The sequence below is a fragment of the Ahaetulla prasina genome, chromosome 12, assembly GCF_028640845.1.
Source record: "Ahaetulla prasina isolate Xishuangbanna chromosome 12, ASM2864084v1, whole genome shotgun sequence".
NCBI lineage: Eukaryota > Metazoa > Chordata > Lepidosauria > Squamata > Colubridae > Ahaetulla > Ahaetulla prasina.
In genome coordinates, this window is record NC_080550.1 from 8,965,893 (window position 1) to 8,985,254 (window position 19,362).

General features: G+C 42.3%; 1 protein-coding gene across 1 annotated transcript; it reads right to left on the bottom strand.

Annotated features, from left to right (window-relative positions):
- Positions 1-257: 257 nt before the first annotated feature.
- LOC131184283 (histamine H3 receptor-like) lies at positions 258-6,164 on the bottom strand. Its single transcript, XM_058155405.1, has 3 exons — positions 5,960-6,164; positions 2,849-3,015; positions 258-1,139 (listed from the first exon to the last, which is right to left on the bottom strand). The coding sequence occupies exons 1-3, from the start codon at positions 6,162-6,164 to the stop codon at positions 258-260; spliced, it is 1,254 nt and encodes a 417-aa protein (XP_058011388.1).
- Between the last annotated feature and the right edge of the window lie 13,198 nt (positions 6,165-19,362).

The window sequence follows — 19,362 nt, forward strand, 5'->3', positions numbered from 1 at the left end:
TGCCGAGCTTAGGTACCGGAGAATAAATTAGTCCTCATTTGCATACATAAGCACTGCAAAATACTGTAAATTTTTTGCGTTTTCTGAAATCAAGGTTGAGCTTTCTCCATTCTTTCATTTTTGCCAAAAAGATGTAGGAGTCAATCTCTTTGGATCGAACATTTGAATTTGTCTTCCCTACTTGGAGGATAAGTTCATGTTCAGAGGTTCTATGTCAAAGGTATCTAAGCAGAAACATCTCTTCGGTGTTCTCTCTCTCATGTAAAAATATTAGGGTAGATTTTTGCCTTGGCCGGACAGAGCAATTTCAAAAAGGCTTTTCTGAAACTGATATGGCACAAAGGATATAATACGGGATTAATAGCTGAATTCAACCACAGTAGCCAAAACGATACTTCATAGAGATCATGGTGGATGCATCTCCCTTGACAACCAGCTCTGATGATCATTAGAAGAGTGTAGGGAGCCCAACATACAGCAAAGATGCAGACAACAATGGCCAAAGATTTGGCTATTTTCTTATCTCGGGAAAGCCTAAACCGGCTAGCTGCAGTATTGGCCAACTCTGCTTTCTGTGCGGTGCCGGATATATTTTCTAGAGCTTTGTAGACACCGCCCCACGGTGATTTGGTTTGAATGTCTACCTTCCAAGGTGGAAAGTCTTGATTGATGTTAAACTCTACTGAGTGAGTCTGGAGGTTAGGGATGCTGAGCCTCCCCGCCGCAGGCTTGCTAGGGCTGAAGCTGTCCATCTTTTCATTCCTCTCGTCCCCTCTTTTTGTGAAAACTACGACGTGGTCTCCTTTCTTCCTGCAGCAAAGAAGTCCACAGTCCTTTCGGGCTGCCAAGGAACTCTCGCTTCTGACCGGCGTCCGCTTGCGAATGTTGAAATAGATACTTAAGTTGAAGTAGGTGACACTGATGAATGGTGTGAAGAACTCAATGGTGGAGGCGATCATGAGGAAGTACCAGTTGTAGTGGAACTCGGCATAACACTTGTTCTCAGGGATGATGCTCTGCTGGGCTATGTACTCCCAGCTGATAATGGCTGGACCATAAAGGAGAAATGCTGCAATCCACACTGTCACCATCTTCATCACTGTGCTCTTGGTCATCCCTTTCTGAACTCTGTAGCTCACCTAGAAAAAAAAAGGTAGATGTCGAGCCCAAGAAAACAGAAGCCCAAGCAGTTCAAATGAATATATCGGTTTATTGTATGCTAATGCTCTCTACAAGTATCTGAACTACTAACGGTCAAGTCAAATTGGCAGTAGTTGAGAGTCAAAAGAATTCAAGGTGGACTTAGATCTCTTGTGGGCATGAGGGGGCTCGAGACTTATGACACGTTTGACCCTTCCCTCTGGCTCAGCTTGATCATCTACAACAGGTGGAAATCTGATTATTATGAAAAGCTTGTTTATCAGATGGAAAACTCTAAGCAACAACTGTTTCCATGGTTGATGGCCAACCATAGTTTTTCATTCTTGGCCTTTCATAATTAAATCTTCTTCTACTGACTTGGATCATCATGCTAAGTTCACATAGTGTATACCAAGCTATGCTTTGCTTTACCACACGGGTTGAATAAAACACAGTTACCATTGTTTTAATCACATGCTACCCTAAAACGGAGGTTGGCATAGCTGTAGCTCTCCACAATTTAGGAAGTCGAGCCAAGAAACCCACATCATGCCTTTAGTGTGATGTGTGAATACCAACAGCATGTGATTTGCCTGTTGACATCTTAACTGCAGTTTTTGAGACCATCTGTTGCTTCTCATGCTGAATGTGTTGCATGTATGTATGGAGTTGGAGTGGATTTAAAAAGCCATTGTTAATTAGATACTGTATGGCTTCACCTGTGAACAGGTTCAATGTGTTGTGGTCCGCCAGCAGCCTGCGGAGCTGGCAACGGAGTCGGACAGCGATGAGGCTGAGGAAGAACATGGGCCAGTCCTGGAGGTTGGGGAAGGCCCAGATGAGGGCTCTGCATCAGAGGCAGGGATGGGGCCAGGGTCATCGGGGAGTGATGTGTGGACTCCAGAGCCTCCTGAGGCTGACAGTAGTGAGGCAGAGGAACAGGAGGAGCCTGTTCCTAATGCACACATGAGAAGAGCTGTCAGAAGGCAAGAGCAGCTGAAGCAAAGAGAATGACTTGGGAATAGGGCCAAGAGATGATTGGCCCCTCCCATAAGGCTTAAAAGACCAGCAACGACGTTTGGGCTCTTTGCCGGAAAACAACATTGATAGAGTTGCTCCTAGTCTTGCTGCATTTGTTTCTTGTCGGCGTCTTCTGCTTTTGAACTTTTGCCAAGAAAAGCCTTTGGCAGTTTGCCTAATTAGACCAAGGTTGGTGATAAGACTGAAGAGTTGTGTTGTGAAGAATTGCTTTGATTTTGTTTGGACTACGCTGAGAATGTGTTAATTCTCAGCTGTTCTACTAAAGTCTGTCTGTTTTTGAACTGATTGCATCTACTACTCCCTACTTGGACCTGGGTCACAACACAAAGTTTGAACAACTGTGCGATGATGTCAGAAAGAGAATGAGTCAGAAAACGTTGGGAGACTCAACAAGTCCCTTCAATCCATTAAGGCAGAAATAGGAGTGCCTAGTAATTCACGGCAGTGTTTTCTAAACATCAGGGAGCTAATCAAAGGCTCTGTGCAACCACGATCGCTTGGGTGTGCCTTAAATTTCGTGGCAGTTTGACTTAGTTAGTTGCAATTGGTGGGTTGCCCAGCAGAATGTGTGGCTTTTTGTGTCACCTGCCTAGAGTGGCACTTGGATTCTGAGAAGATGCCCCTGGCTGGAGATAATCAGAAGCCCATGGAAAGCAACGTTTCTTACCGCCCTTGTGACGGAGATGAATCGGTCAAAACTGATCAAGACAATGTTGAATCCAGAAGCGGTGCAGACCAGGTAGTCGACTACCAACCAGAGCTTACACAGGCCTTTTCCAAATTTCCATTCATCGGTCAGGATATATGGGATGTAGAGGGGAATACAAAACCCACCTGGGGACAAAGGAAACAAGGTTGCGGAGACAGCCATAAAGTGTATTAACAACAAGCAATGATTTCCCCACCCCCTCAACCTTTCACCCACTGGACATTTGAAATGGTAAACTCACGTGGAAATCAGGCATGATTTCATAGAAAGGCAGACTTGAAAAGGAATGCAGAGATTATCAACCCTCTTGCAATGTGTGGGGAAACCAACTAGAGTTGGCTGTGCAATGTCTTTTTTAAAAAGCTCAAGAGGTGGAACACTCACAATCTCACCTGGGCACTGTTTCTGAACCTTAGCAACATCCCCTCCTATTCCTTCCTTCCTTCCTTCCTTCCTCCCTCCCTCCCTCCCTCCTTTCCTTCCCCTTTCTTCCTCTTCCCTCCCTCCCTTCTCTTCTTCCTTCTCTTCCTCTTTTCCTTCCTTCCTTCCTCCCTCCCTCCTTCCCTTCTCCTTCCTTCCTTCCTCCCTCCCTCCTTCCCTTCTCCTTCCTTCCTTCCTTCCTTCCTTCCTTCCTTCCTTCCTTCTTTCCTTCTCTTCCTCCTTTCTTTCAACTCCCTTCCTCTCTCCCTCCCTCCCTTCTCTTCTTCCTTCCCTTCCTCTTTTCCTTCCTTCCTCCCCTCCTCCTTCCCTCCCTCCCTCCCTTCTCTTCCTCCTTCCCATCTCCTTCCTTCCTTCCTTCCTCCCTCCCTCCCTCCCTCCCTCCCTCCCTCTCCTTCTTCCTGATTTTAAATGCTAAGAAGAGTGCACTGAAACCTCCCAGTCAAAGGCAAGCAATCCAGGTTTTCAAGAGATGCAATGGTTATTTTCCGTCTCAGGTTTAATGAACAAATTCTCCCTCTTAAATTCCTCCTTTCAAATGTAAATAAGTTCTGTCTGCCTAGTTTGGGGACTCTGAGTTTAAAGGGATACCGGAGATCAATTGGGAATTGTAGCTGGCCCCTTCTCCACTTTAGATCCCACATGAAAAGTCACCTTTCTGTCTTTACTGAGAGGTAGAAAAATTAATGCAATTGGACCTCTAATCCAGGAGTTTGCCACTATGATATTAACTAAACTCTCATTTATAGCCTACGAGCAACAATGCTTTTTCCCCCTTTTCTTTGTGCACGTACTATCCCTGTGAAGTCAACTCCTTTTTAAAAAAAATGAATACAAACTGAACCAAAAAGCGATTAAGCTCTGCAGTTGCCATGTCAATAGGACTACACATTGTTTTCTCTGCAGATATTCTTTGTATTTCAAGCCCATGTGGCTTCAATCTTTGATTTTGCCTCTTTGCCACATTTATTCATTTTTACACAGTATTTTTACATATACTGAGACTTTCCTCGGAAGAACACAAGACCACTTGCACGAATCTGACTTCTTCTACAGGGACTTTGTACACACAACACATTAAACCAAACCACAAACCCAGGGGCTGTATCTACACAGCTTGTTAAGTTTGGTGTAGTGGGAAGCTTGGTTATTTTGTGACATAATGCGCTGCGTAAACCCAGTTCATTTCTTCCTTGGTTTACAGTTCATTGTATTATGTAAATCCACAAATGGGTTAATTCAACAATCAGGTTAAACCAGGGGTGAAATCCAGCAGGTTCTGACAGGTTCTGGAGAAAATTTAGCGGAAATTTTGAGTAGCTCAGAGAACTGGCAAAGACCACCTCTGGCTGGCCCCAGTTTGTTTTTTGTTTTTTTGCATTTATATCCCGCCCTTCTCCAAAGACTCAGGGCAGCTTACACTCTGTTAGCAATAGCTTCATCCATTTGTATATTATATACAAAGTTATTGCCCCCAACAATCTGGGTCCTCATTTTACCTACCTTATAAAGGATGGAAGGCTGAGTCAACCTTGGGCCTGGTGGGACTTGAACCTGCAGTAATTGCAAGCAGCTGTGTTAATAACAGACTGTCTTAGCAGTCTGAGCCACCAGAGGCCAGAGTCTTAGCCGTCTGAGCCACCAGAGTGGGGTGGAAATGGAGATGTTGCAATATCCTTCCCCCAGGAGTGGAGAGGGAATGAGGATTTTGCAGTATCCTTCCCCTGAAGTGGGGAGGGAATGGAGATTTTACAGTATCCTTTCCCTGGCATGCCCACCAAGCCACACCCACCAAGCCACACCCACAGAACCCGTAGTAAAAAAAAAATTGAATTTCACCACTGGGTTAAACATATTGGATGAATGCAAAGTATCATCACAACAAACTCATGTCATCTTTATCATTGCCATTGAGAGTTTTGGATCATGTTCTCTAGCAGAAATTAATTCTGCCAATTTCAAAAACCCATCACAACTTGGGGTTTCTTTTAGAACCCTATGTAAACCCAGCCCAGCCCAACCGCTGCATATTAGTGTCCCAGTGGTTAAAGTGCAGTACTGCAGGAAAACTCTGCCTACAGCCTGGAGTTCAATCCCGACAGGGCTCAAAGTTGACTCAACCTTCCATCCTTCCGAGGTTGATAAAATGAGGACCTGAATTGTTGGGGGGGGGCAATATGCAAATAATGCTTTGACCTTGTAAACTTCCCAGAGAGTGTTATAAAGTGTTATCGGGCAATTTACGTAAACCTAAATGCTATTTCTATTATTGCTTAGTCCAGGGGTCTCCAACCTTGGTCCCTTTAAGACTTGTGGACTTCAACTCCCAGAGTTCCTCAGCCAGCTCTGGGAGTTGAAGTCCACAAGTCTTAAAGGGACTAAGGTTGGAGACCCTTGGCTTAGTCAACAACCAACTGGTTGAGTAAACACCAAGAAGTGTGAACTCTACTTATTACTCAGTTCAATCACACAGTGCTTGCTCTTGGGAGACGATGAAAGAAGACCCCTTTCCTTGCCCTGAGTGGTGTTTTGAGTTCTCAGAGAGAAACCAACTAAGCCTCCACCGGACACCCCCCCCTCCCATCTTTGACTTCCCTCTGGCTTGACTCATTTCCCAGAAGCTTCACTCACCCACTAAAAAATCTGCCAGGGCCAAGTTCAGGAAGAAGAAGTTCCCTTGCGTCTGTAGGCTTTTGTCCACCACAAACGCCAAGATGACCAATGCGTTGCCCAAGACGGTGACCAACACTAGGAATCCCATGAGTATTGCCAGCAGGACGGTGACGGGTGCTGAGAACTGTCCATGGTGCTGAAAATGATGTTCTGCAGCAATCATACATCCGTTGCCCAGGCAGGTAGACAAATTCAGTCCCACTTGAGCTCCCTCAGACAAAGCTGCAGCGTGAAAAGACAAACACAAAACGGATTAGCATTGTTGTTGTTGTTGTTGTTGTTGTTGTTGTACTGTGACTATAAACAACAGGCTGGAAAGTCTGATAGTTGTTATTACTCTGGTTATTCACGGATAGATTCATTCCTAAGCATGGGATATCAACCGTTGGAGAAAAGGGGAAGCTGTAGGCTGCCGAAGCATATCAGTTGGATTGGTTCCTAGAAGCAGAGGACAGAAAATTAGCAGAAGGGACAAAAGATAGAATAAAAGGAAGCATCAGAAAGAAAGAAAGAAACACACACAAAGGCAAGGCAGATAATAACCGTTGCTTCTCACAAGAAAGACTTCCACGGAGAGAAGGAGAAAAGGGGAGACCAAATTACCAGCTTGGTGTTCCATTCTTTGGGTGCTCAAGCTAATCTCTTTTTTCAGAGTTTTCTGTCCTTCTCTGCAGTTCGCATAGCTGCCCTTTTGGACAAAGATGTTGCAAAGCAAGAGAACCAACTCCCTGGATTCTGTTAAAGCACTGCCAGTTGTATTCCTTTCCTGTTTCAAATAAGTTTGGGTAGGAGGATGTGTGCGAGCTTATGTGTGTGCACGCACATGCATGTGTTATTGAGGGGACGGGGGGAGGGAAGAAAAGGCTGGCAATGTGAACTGCAATGAAAACCACATGCATTTCAAAACAGTTCATTTCAGACTCATCCGTCTAGCTAAATGACCAATAGATTTTGAGGCGTCTGGGTTCGAATGCATTTTTAATCAGGGACTTAGTTTTAGTTCCCCAGTTAGGTTCAAGTCCACGTACTTCATTTAAAAAATATGTTCAAATAATAGACCCCGAGATAATGTTATTTAGTAGGCTGTTCTGTCATTTTAAGCTCAGCATGATGATGGTATTTTATGATTAGGAACATAGTTTATCACTTGTGGCTTGCATGTACACTGAGAACTTATGCACCAGAGACAAATTCCTTGTGTGTCCAATTAGACATGGCCAATAAAGAATTTCTATTCTATTCTATTCTATTCTATTCTATTCTATTCTATTCTATTCTATTCTATTCTATTCTATTCTATTCTATTCTATTCTATTCTTATTCCTACTCCTACTCCTACTCCTACTCCTACTCCTACTCCTACTCCTACTCCTACTCTACCCTACTCCTACTCTATTCTACTCCTACTCCTATTCCTACTCTACTCTACTTTACTCTACTACTACTTCTATTCTATTCTATTCTATTCTATTCTATTCTATTCTATTCTATTCTATTCTATTCTATCCCATCCCATCCCATCCCATTCCATTCCATTCCATTCCATATTTATTATTCTATTCTATTCTATTCTATTCTATTCTATTCTATCTCCTACTCCTACTCCTACTCCTACTCCTACTCCAACTCCTACTCCTACTCTACCCTACTCCTACTCTATTCTACTCCTACTCCTACTCCTACTCTACTCTACTCTACTCTACTCCTACTCCTATTCTATTCTATTCTATTCTATTCTATTCTATTCCATTCCAGTTCTGCATTCTCTTCTCTTCTCTTCTCTTCTCTTCTCTTCTCTTCTCTTCTCTTCTCTTCTCTTCTCTTCTCTTCTCTTCTCTTCTCTTCTCTTCTCTTCCCTTCTCTTCTCTTCTCTGTCATGCCATGCCAATTCTGCATTCTGTTCTGTTCTGTTCCATTCCATTCCATTCTGTTCCATTCCGTTCCATTCCGTTCCATTCCATTCCAATTCTTCTATTCTATTCTATTCTATTCTATTCTATTCTATTCTATTCTATTCTATTCTATTCTATTCTATTCCATTCCATTCCATTCCATTCCATTCCATTCCTAAGATCCATTGCCAAGATGAGGGTGTATAGTGGTTTGGTTCTCTGGTCTGGAAAAAAGGGGGATGTGAAGTGTTGGTGTTAATATCTTTATTCTGTGACATTTCTTGCTTGAGTGAGACTCAACCCCTAAGGTGGTGTTCTCCAAAGGGGATGGACCACAGCTTACTTCACCCAAAGCCACTATTCTGGCTGGGAATGAAGGAAGATGTAGTCCATCTCCTCTGAAGGGCACCAGATGGAGTATTAGTTGGATCCCAGCTATCAAAATACTCTCAGCCTCTTTGTGCTGTGCTGTGTGTGTGTGTGTGTGTGTGTGTGTGTGTGTGTGTGTTTTTCTAAGATAGATTGTTAACTCTTTTATTTATGGCGGAGAAAAGCAATTGGAACGAACCTGCAGAATGAAGAAACTGTGGATAAAAAAGAAAAAAGAAACTAATCCCTGCTCTCCTTCACATTCATCCTGAGAAGCAATTTAAGTAATATAAATCATCAGCAGTTTATGTAGCCCAGTTGGTGAGTGCTTTCTTGAATGGAATAACATCCCATTGTTTTCTTTCTCTCAGCTTCAGGGCTTTATTTTATACTGGCTCATCTCGCGCAGAATACAAACGATGTTCGGCCATCCCCTTGCAAAACGCAACGATTTCTGTGGCATTTTTTCCAAAGCAAGTCATCCTCTATAGACGTCTTTCTGGAAGATTCCACCCTACTAGCAGTGGTGGGATTCAAATAATTTAACAACTGGTTCTCTGCCCTAATGACCAGCTGGGTAGGTGTGGCTCGGTAGTCATGTGACCGTGTGGGCGTGGCCAACTCAACTTCACTCACGTCAATGGGCACTTCGCCTTAGCTGTTACAATGTAACAAGGATTAACCAGAAAGGCAGTTTCTGTAAGCAGGGCAATAAAGATTAGGCTAGAAATACCACCAGAATGTTTCCTTCCTGCCTTCCTTACAGGATTAGTCCTCTAAAGTAGAAAAAAACAAAATTAGATTTCATCCAACAACCGGTTCTCCGAACTGCTTAGAAAGTTAACAACCGGTTCTCCCCAATAGGTGCGAACTGGCTGAATCCCACCACTGCCTACTAGCTATTTAGATATTCCTGAGTTTGTTCTTCCCAAGAACAAAGAAGGCCCACAGGCTTTGTAAGGAGCCTTGCTTCATGTTCGTGAAAGGATTGTATCCAAGGATTTCTCAACCGGAGAAATAACACGCTTTTATTAGTAACGTCTAAATTTAATTAAACGGCTGGAGAAAATCTATCACACTCATTTCCTATCTGCCTTCTTTGGACGGCGTATGATAAATTAATCTTTTGCTCCCAAGTGGGTTTATTTATTGTAGTGCTGGCATCTCGGCTGCTCCTGTCATTTCTAGAAATCTCGTTGACTGGAAGGAAGGAAATTTCTTGTGCTCCCCATGCCGCCCCCACCAGTAAAGTGTAAACCTGAGTGACAGATGACTGACTTGCATGCTTAAAAAAAAAAAAGACTGCAAAAATGATGCCTTGGGAATTAGAAATGTTGGCAAGTGGAATTAATTATAGCCCGGCTATTTTACTCGATCAAGTCACTGAAGCCCTTCCTTTCTGGGGAAAAAAATCCTGGAAGTTACCCCCAGACAAGCAGAGATTAAAACCAAGATTAATGCTAGACCAACAACCAAGCAATAGACAGTATTCCAAGCAACGGCAAGGACACACCCACCGATGCTAACACAACAAGCCCCTTGTATATAAAATGAGAGCAAATCTCACTGCCTTCTAGCCCGATGATGTGACCTTGTTTTTTTTAAATTTTATTTATTTATTTGTCAAACATGTATAAGATAACAGATATAAGTATAAACATGATTATGAATATAGGATAAGGATACGAAAAGGGGGACTTCTTCCAATGAATCTCCTAAACTTCACATAAATCACATTTCTCCCTAGAGAAACTTAACCTCTTGAACATTTCATTTTCTTAAAACATCTAATTGCTTGAAATCAACAGGCCTGAAATATATATATATCTATATTTCTTCCTTTCAAGCATGAATGATGTGCTTTCGAATTTTTCCTGAGCGCTTGGGATTAATTACTGCTTTGCTAGCAGAACAAAATGTACTGTATTGACGTGGCTGAATTCCTATTTGTCAAATTATTAAAGGAATTGGAAATGTAAGGAGCACTTTTCAAAGATGCGTTTAAATGTTCACTAGAACAAGACAGCTTCTGCTTTATTCATATATACATATATATATATATATATATATATATATATATATATATATATATATATATATATATATATTGGAAGTGTCTTGGCGACGTTTCGACAAAGTCTCATTCGTCATTCGTCATTCGTCATTCGTCATTCGTCATTCGACGAAGTCTCATTCGACGTCGAAACGTTGCCAAGACACTTCCAATTTTACGCGGGAGAAGACCCAAATAACCAAAGACCTACATACAAACACCCGCGAAATCCTCAGAAAACAAATATATATATATATATATATATATAGGTTATGTCTAGTTTAACGAAAAGAAGGACTAGGGGAGACATGATAGCAGTGTTCCAATATCTCAGGGGCTGCCACAAAGAAGAGGGAGTCGGGCTGTTCTCCAAAGCACCTGAGGGTAGAACAAGAAGCAATGGGTGGAAACTGATCAAGGAAAGAAGCAAATTAGAACTAAGGAGAAATTTCCTGACAGTTAGAAGAATTAATCAGTGGAACAACTTGCCTGCAGAAGTTGTGAATGCTCCAACACCGGAAATTTTTAAGAAAATGTTGGATAACCATCTGTCTGAGATGATATAGGGTTTCCTGCCTGGGCAGGGGGTTGGACTAGAAGGCCTCCAAGGTCCTTTCCAACTCTGTTGTTATATTATATATATTCGTAGGTTTTCACGGGTATATGTATGCAGGTTTTGGTATGTTCGGGTCTTTTCCCATGTAAGATTGAAAGTATTTAGGCAACGTTTCGATGAGATCTCACTCATCATCTTCAGGCTGGAGTTTTTGGCTTTGTTTGTTTGTTTGTCTTTGTCACATAAGAACAAAGCCAAAAACTCCAGCCTGAAGATGATGAGTGAGACCTCATCGAAACGTTGCCAAGACACTTCCAATTTTCGGGAGAAGACCCAAATAACCAAAGACCTACATTATATATATATATATATATGTAGGTCTTTGGTTATTCGGGTTTTCTCCCGCGTAAAATTGGAAGTGTCTTGGCGACGTTTCGACAAAGTCTCATTCGTCATTCGTCATTCGTCATTCGTCATTCGTCATTCGACGAAGTCTCATTCGACGTCGAAACGTTGCCAAGACACTTCCAATTTTACGCGGGAGAAGACCCAAATAACCAAAGACCTACATACAAACACCCGCGAAAACCTCAGAAAACAAATATATATATATATATATATATATATAGGTTATGTCTAGTTTAACGAAAAGAAGGACTAGGGGAGACATGATAGCAGTGTTCCAATATCTCAGGGGTTGCCACAAAGAAGAGGGAGTCGGGCTGTTCTCCAAAGCACCTGAGGGTAGAACAAGAAGCAATGGGTGGAAACTGATCAAGGAAAGAAGCAAATTAGAACTAAGGAGAAATTTCCTGACAGTTTGAAGAATTAATCAGTGGAACAACTTGCCTGCAGAAGTTGTGAATGCTCCAACACCGGAAATTTTTAAGAAAATGTTGGATAACCATCTGTCTGAGATGGTGTAGGGTTTCCTGCCTGGGCAGGGGGTTGGACTAGAAGGCCTCCAAGGTCCTTTCCAACTCTGTTGTTATATTATATATATTCGTAGGTTTTCACGGGTATATGTATGCAGGTTTTGGTATGTTCGGGTCTTTTCCCATGTAAGATTGAAAGTATTTAGGCAACATTTCGATGAGATCTCACTCATCATCTTCAGGCTGGAGTTTTTGGCTTTGTTTGTTTGTTTGTCTTTGTCACATAAGAACAAAGCCAAAACTCAGCCTGAAGATGATGAGTGAGACCTCATCGAAACATTGCCTAAATACTTTCAATCTTACACGGAAAAGACCCAAATAACCAAGACCTACATACAAACACCAAAACCTCAGAAAACAAATATATATATATATATATATATATATAGGTTATGTCTAGTTTAACGAAAAGAAGGACTAGGGGAGACATGATAGCAGTCTTCCAATATCTCGGGGCTGTCACAAAGAAGAGGGAGTCGGGCTGTTCTACAAAGCATCTGAGGGTAGAACAAGAAGCGATGGGTGGAAACTGATCAAGGAAAGAAGCAACTTAGAACTGAGGAGAAATTTCCTGACAGTTTGAAGAATTAATCAGTGGAACAACTTGCCTGCAGAAGTTGTGAATGCTCCAACACCGGAAATTTTTAAGAAAATGTTGGATAACCATCTGTCTGAGATGATATAGGGTTTCCTGCCTGGGCAGGGGGTTGGACTAGAAGGCCTCCAAGGTCCTTTCCAACTCTGTTGTTATATTATATATATTCGTAGGTTTTCACGGGTATATGTATGCAGGTTTAGTATGTTGGTCTTTTCCATGTAAGATTGAGTATTTAGGCAACATTTGATGAGATCTCACTCATCATCTTCAGGCTGGAGTTTTTGGCTTTGTTTGTTTGTTTGTCTTTGTCACATAAGAACAAAGCCAAAAACTCCAGCCTGAAGATGATGAGTGAGACCTCATCGAAACGTTGCCTAAATACTTTCAATCTTACACGGGAAAAGACCCGAACATACCAAAACCTGCCTATATAGACATACATGTATATGTATAAATATTTCAAGCATTTCACATCAGAGTTTCGGTTTAAGAATTCTGCTGCAATGCATGTGTGATCTCTATGGTTATTTGAAGCGGTAGCTTTTAGCATACCTGCGGCCGAGCGTGGTTGATCATCAAAAGGCTACTCAGGGTAAGAACCTGGTCGATGCCTGAATATGATAGCACAGGGACCACAACCTACAACCACAATTGAGCCCAAAAATTTATGTTGCTAAGCGACACGGTTGTTAAGTGAATCCTAGGGCCGAGAGAAAGTGACTGGCCCATGGTCATCCAGCCGGTTTCGAACAAGGAAAGTCAACAGGGAAAGTCAGCACGATTCACTTAACTGTAGTGATCGACTCAACCTTCCATCCTTCTGAGGTGGGTAAAATGAGGACCCAGATTGTTGCGGGCAAGAGGCTGTAAACCGCTTAGAGAGGGCTGTAAAGCACTAGGAAGCAGTATATAAGTCTAAGTGCTATGGCTATTGTAGGCTAACTCTGCTCACTGCCAGGATTTCGATCCTGACCGGCTCAAGGTTGACTCAGCCTTCCATCCTTCCGAGGTGGGTAAAATGAGGACCCAGATTGTTGGGGGCAAGATGCTGACTCTGTAAACTGTAAAGCACTATGGAACTATATATAAACCTAAATGCTATTTCTAAAAAAACATGGTGGCGCAGTGAGAATGCAGTATCGCAAGCTAATTCTGCTCACTGCCAGCAGTTCGATCCCAACCATTTCAAAGTTGACTCAGCATTCCATCCTTCCAAGGTGGGTAAAATGAGGACCCAGATTGTTGGGGATAAGAGGCTGACTCTGTAAACTGCTTAGATAGGGACTGTAAAGCACTTTGAAGCAGTATATAAGTCTAAGCACTATTGCTATTGCTATTTGCTCAACAACTGTGGCTCAACAGTCATAAATTTGGGCACAATTCACTTAACCACCTTGCTTAGTTGTTGTGGTCGCTTGTATAAAATTGGGGCAAAGTTGGTGATCAAATTAAAATGAATAATTAAGGCTCACCTTGAGAAATGACTCACCTCTTTTTTGAGCAGAACGCACTGAGCAAAAAGAATACCGTAAGCCTTCATCTCCCACCCATATATATATATATATATATATATATATATATATATATATATATATATATATATTTATTTATTTATTTATTTACAAAAAAGCAAGGAAAAGAGAAGTATAGGCATATATTCAAAGTGTGGGTGAGCAGAGGGGATAAATAAAGCATGAAAAGAAATGACTGGATAAAAGATTTAAAGGAACTGTTTTGGTGAATAAAATATAACCTGGCATATATATTTCATGCAACTTCGGTAGAAGTAAAATTTAAACCTAACTAGTAATTGGGAGAATGGAAGGAAGCAGGAAAAAAAAAAGACAAGTGGGAGATTGGCTCCCAAGCACAACCAAATTAGACTCAGGGCATAGATACAGTTTTTATTCCCAAAACAGGTGGTTATTGTTCCCAAAACCTGTTAGGAAATTCACACAAACTCAGCACACATTCTACTAAGAGGCTCTTTCTGACTCCGGTTTATTAAAGAATCACAATTGGCTAGGTTTTTGTATCGCACAGATCTATCAATGGTAAGGTAAAGGTAAAGGTTCTCCTCACACATACATGCTAGTCGTTCCCAACTCTAGGGGGCGGTGCTCATCCCCATTTCAAAGCCGAAGAGCCAGCGCTGTCCGAAGATGTCTCCGTGGTCATGTGGCTGGTATGACTCAATGCCAAAGGCGCACGGAACGCTGTTAAATTCCCACCAAAGGTGGTCCCTATTTTTCTACTTGCCTTTTTTACGTGCTTTCGAACTGCTAGGTTGGCAGAAGCTGGGACAAGTAACGGGAACTCACCCTGTTACAGGGCGCTAGGGTTTTGAACCGCTGAGCTGCCGACCTTTCGATTGACAAGCTCAGCATCTTAGCCAATGAGCCACCGCATCACCATCAATGGTAGTTTACCAAATAAAAGTGGCCGGATTCACAGCATTCGGAAACAAGCAGACCGTTCTGTGGTTTAGCATAATGTGTGAACGATGTTCAATGAACCTTTTTATGTGTTTGAAAAACAGCGAAAGTGCAATGACGATAATGGAATAATTTCATCTGGGTAACGTTTCAATTTTCTGTCTTCTACTTGAGGTCCTTTATTCTACTGATTGCTTCTTTTAAAGAGCAGATTTAAATTATTATTATTATTATTATTATGAGACGTGATCCTTTGTCCAAAAAGCTTGCAATAAGTATCAAAGAGAGGCCTCAATTCCAGCCGACCTAAGTATACCCGGCTGCATCACAAGAACCCATAATAGAAAGACGCAACCTGCTATTTTTTTTGTGATGGTGGGATGGAAAATTGAGTGAATCCGAGACAGCATTTTTGGAACATGGCAATCAACTGGTGGGAGCTATTGAACTGAAATGAGAAAGCAGGGCAAGTTACTTATTAACTGAAACAATGGAAGGCAAATGAAACATTATCTAATATCGATTTTTTATTGTTAGGTAAAATGATATGATATGGATGCAAATATATTGAGTTTTTTGGCAGCATGGTAAAACTAAAACCTCTTTCCTTTGGAACTTAAAATGGGCCTATGTCCATCTGGGTTACCTATAGCAGGGGTCAACCACCAGCCTGGTCAGAATGGGGCCCTGGACGTGGTGGGTGAGTGGGTGCGTGCATGTATATGCAACATTTCATTTTAATATATGTTGATTAGTGTACATTTAAAGTGACAATAAAGTTCTATTCTATTCTATTCTATTCTATTCTATTCTATTCTATTCTATTCTATTCTATTCTATTCTATTCTATTCTATTCTATTCTATTCTATTCCATTCCATTCCATTCCATTCCATTCCGTTCTGTTCCATAATTCTACTCTACTCTACTCTACTCTACTCTACTCTACTCTACTCTACTCTACTCTACTCTACTCTACTCTACTCTACTCTACTCTATTGTACTCTACTGCACTCCACTCCACTCCATTCCATTCCATGATTCTTCTCTTCTCTTCTCTACTCTACTCTACTCTACTCTACTCTACTCTACTCCATTCTACTCCACTCCACTCCACTCCATTCCATTCCATGATTCTTCTCTACTCTACTCTATTCTACTCTACTCCACTCCATTCCATTCCATGATTCTTCTCTACTCTACTCTACTCCATTCCATTCCATGATTCTTCTCTACTCTACTCTACTCTACTCTACTCTACTCTACTCTACTCTACTCTACTCTACTCTACTCTACTGTACTCCACTCCACTCCACTCCATTCCATTCCATGATTCTTCTCTTCTCTACTCTACTCTACTCTACTCTACTCTACTCTACTCTACTCTACTCTACTCTACTGTACTCCACTCCACTCCACTCCATTCCATTCCATGATTCTTCTCTTCTCTACTCTACTCTACTCTACTCTACTCTACTCTACTCTATTCTATTCTCATGCATATTCAGGGACTCTCACTTCATTTGTTTCACTGTTGTTGACTAACCACAATATTAGTGTACAGACGTCATTTCTCACCGGTCTTATGCTTTCGACCTTGAATGCTCCCACCCTTTATAATTTCTTGGTAGTTAAATGCTGTATAGAATGTGCGTGTATGAGTGTTGTATTACATGCATTTGTTCTGAACTGTTGCAATGCCTTTTGATGAAAATGCCCCTGTTTGTCTCCTCGTGGTCCACAATGTTCGAGTCTCCATGGAAATGTGACCCTTCATTTCCTGCTTCTTGGGCAACAAACAATTGACATAATTGTGCCTGTAGCCTGATGTCACGTCTTGTTCGTCTGCTTTCTTTTCACACAGCTCTGCCAATCAAACAGATGTATTGTACAGTTTTGCTTCCTATCCCACGGCTTTATACACTATTAGACTCTAAATTGGATCTGCATCAGCATGTTAGGCATGGCTAACTTGTCCTATTCATCTGGGACACATATACCCACCATCCTATATATGTGTGGTTAGAAATAGGTCAGGGGTGTAATCTAAAAATTTTCCCTATCGGTTCTGTGGGCGTGGCTTAATTAGTGGGCATGGCTTGGTGGTCAGGTGACTGAATGGGCATGGCCAATAATAATAAATAATAAAAATAAAAAAGTATACAAAACTGGGGAGCGCAAGTCTCCTTAGACTCTCTGCCAGTGGTGAAATCCATTTTTTTTACTACCGGTTATGTGGGTGTGGCTTGGTGGGCGTGGCTTGTGGGCGTGGCAGGGGATGAATATTGCAAGATCTCCATTCCCACCCCACTCCAGGGGAAGGATATTGCAAAAATCCCCATTCCCACCCCACTCTGAGGCCAGCCAGAGGTGGTATTTGCCGGTGTTGTGCCTTGTCCTCCCTCCTCTCCTCAGCCGGGCCCCTCCCATCTACACCCAGGCCTGCTATCAGACTCCGAGTCTGATAATGAAGATGAACGGCCTGTCATGCCTCCAGCCCTGGCCCCATGCCCGGACAGGATGTCAGGAATGAACAAACAAACCTCACTCATACGGCGTGTGTTCCTTTGGCTCAGCCATCAGAGTAAGCCACAGATTGGAATTACTCGGGCCTACTCCTTCTGACCCCTCCCTTTCTCAAACAGCAGAAGACAATTCAAAGTGGGAGGATCCTCGCTTCCGGAGATCTGAGAGGCGACGCCAGCAGAAGGAAGGGAGGGGCAGGCCTGGATAAATGCTGAGTCATGGAGCCACACCCCACAGCCTATATAAAGGACCTGCTTTTGGCATTCCAACCTTGAGTCAAGCAAAGTCTCATCTAGTTTGCTGAAGTCACAACTTGGACTCCTGCCTGCCCTGAGAAACCTGGAAGGAATTTGGCAAAGCTGCAGAGGCTTCGTTGCCACGCTTGATACGGACTTCCTAGACCCAGTCATCGGAGGGGGAGTGAGACACGATACTGGTTCTCTGAATTACTCAAAATTTCCGCTACCAGTTCTCTACTACCTGTGAGAACCTGCTGGATTTCACCCCTGCTCTCTGCTATCTTGCATCTTTGCAATGAAATCTCATCCCGAGATGATCTTCACCCTCATCCTGAAAATCTTTCACCTTAGTCTTATTTCAGCCTAAATTCCGTTTTGTTATTGTTCGCGTCTGCTGGCGTTGAGTCTGGGGGCTTTTTCCCCAAGGCCTTCCTGAGGGGTGCCAGGTGGAAATTTACTCACCCAAGCCAGCCCATCGCGTGGGAAGTAGAACATCTACATAGCGCACACATTTTCCTGGGGAAAGCTAGCTTCATCACAACCGGACCATGGTGGGAAAGAAGGAGGCTGAGTCACAGGGCTCTTTTGCCAAACGTATCTTGGAGTGGAAAGAGAGAGAGAAGCAGCAGATATCTTCGTTGGGGTTTAGATGCCAGGAATTCTCTCCATCGCTTCTGTGGCTCTTTGAGAAGTGCTTATTATTTGCATATAATCAGAGCTGGAAGGTGAACTATTCTCTTCCTTTGGGAAGTCATATAAGTACGTTCAGGAGTCATCCATTCTCCCCTGCAGTATATTCACAGGCAAGGATACGATGAACTCATGTGTTTAATGTTTTTATTGGGTTATAAAATAAAAATAAGTTACAAAATACAATAGTGGCCAAAATTGTGGAAACCTTTGGGGAAAAGTGTATTTTTGAGGTTTGATGGCTAATAACACTCCTTTTTTTGGGGGGGGGGAGTTTCAGGATAATTGATTGGTTCCTGATTGCTTATTTGTACCCTATGACTATCATTAAGTGTTGTACCTTAGAATTCTTGATGAACTTTTATGTTCACTGAGAGCATATGCACCAAGACAAATTCCTTGTGTGTCCAATCACACTTGGCCAATAAAAAATTCTATTCTATTCTATTCTATTCTATTCTATTCTATTCTATTCTATTCTATTCTATTCTATTCTATTCTATTCTATTCTATTAATATTCCACTGCTGGAATGGCCTGGGAATAGTCCAATTTAAAATCTATGGAGCTGACTAAAGAAACTTGTTAGTCAGAAGCGGCCCAGCAATAAAACCCAGTTAATAGAAGCAATCCTTCAGTCTTGGTTTCACAATATAACAGCTGCAGAGCTAAAAGCCGCTGGCCTAAACGTGCCTTTCAACATAGAGAAGAGGTTGGAGGTTGGTATGAAGCTTTCAAAGAAACTGGGGGAATGATTGCTTAATTTCCCCCACCCTCAGAAAAGGAGAATCTTAGTACAGTGACTATTATGCCCTCAATGATCCAATGTATCTGGAAGGGTGAGGGACGAGGGTGGAGCAGAAACGACTGGACCAGGGATGAAATGCTCCTGGTTCAGACCGGATCAGGCGATCTGGTAGCGATTGTGGCAGGTGGTTCGGAGAACCGGTAATGATGGCGGTGTGAGGCTCCGCCCACCCGCCCAGGTGTCGTTACTTCCTGCTTTTAAAAGTTAAAAAAAATGCTCTGACGATCGTGCGCCACAGCTGTGATCATCAGAGCCTTTTAAA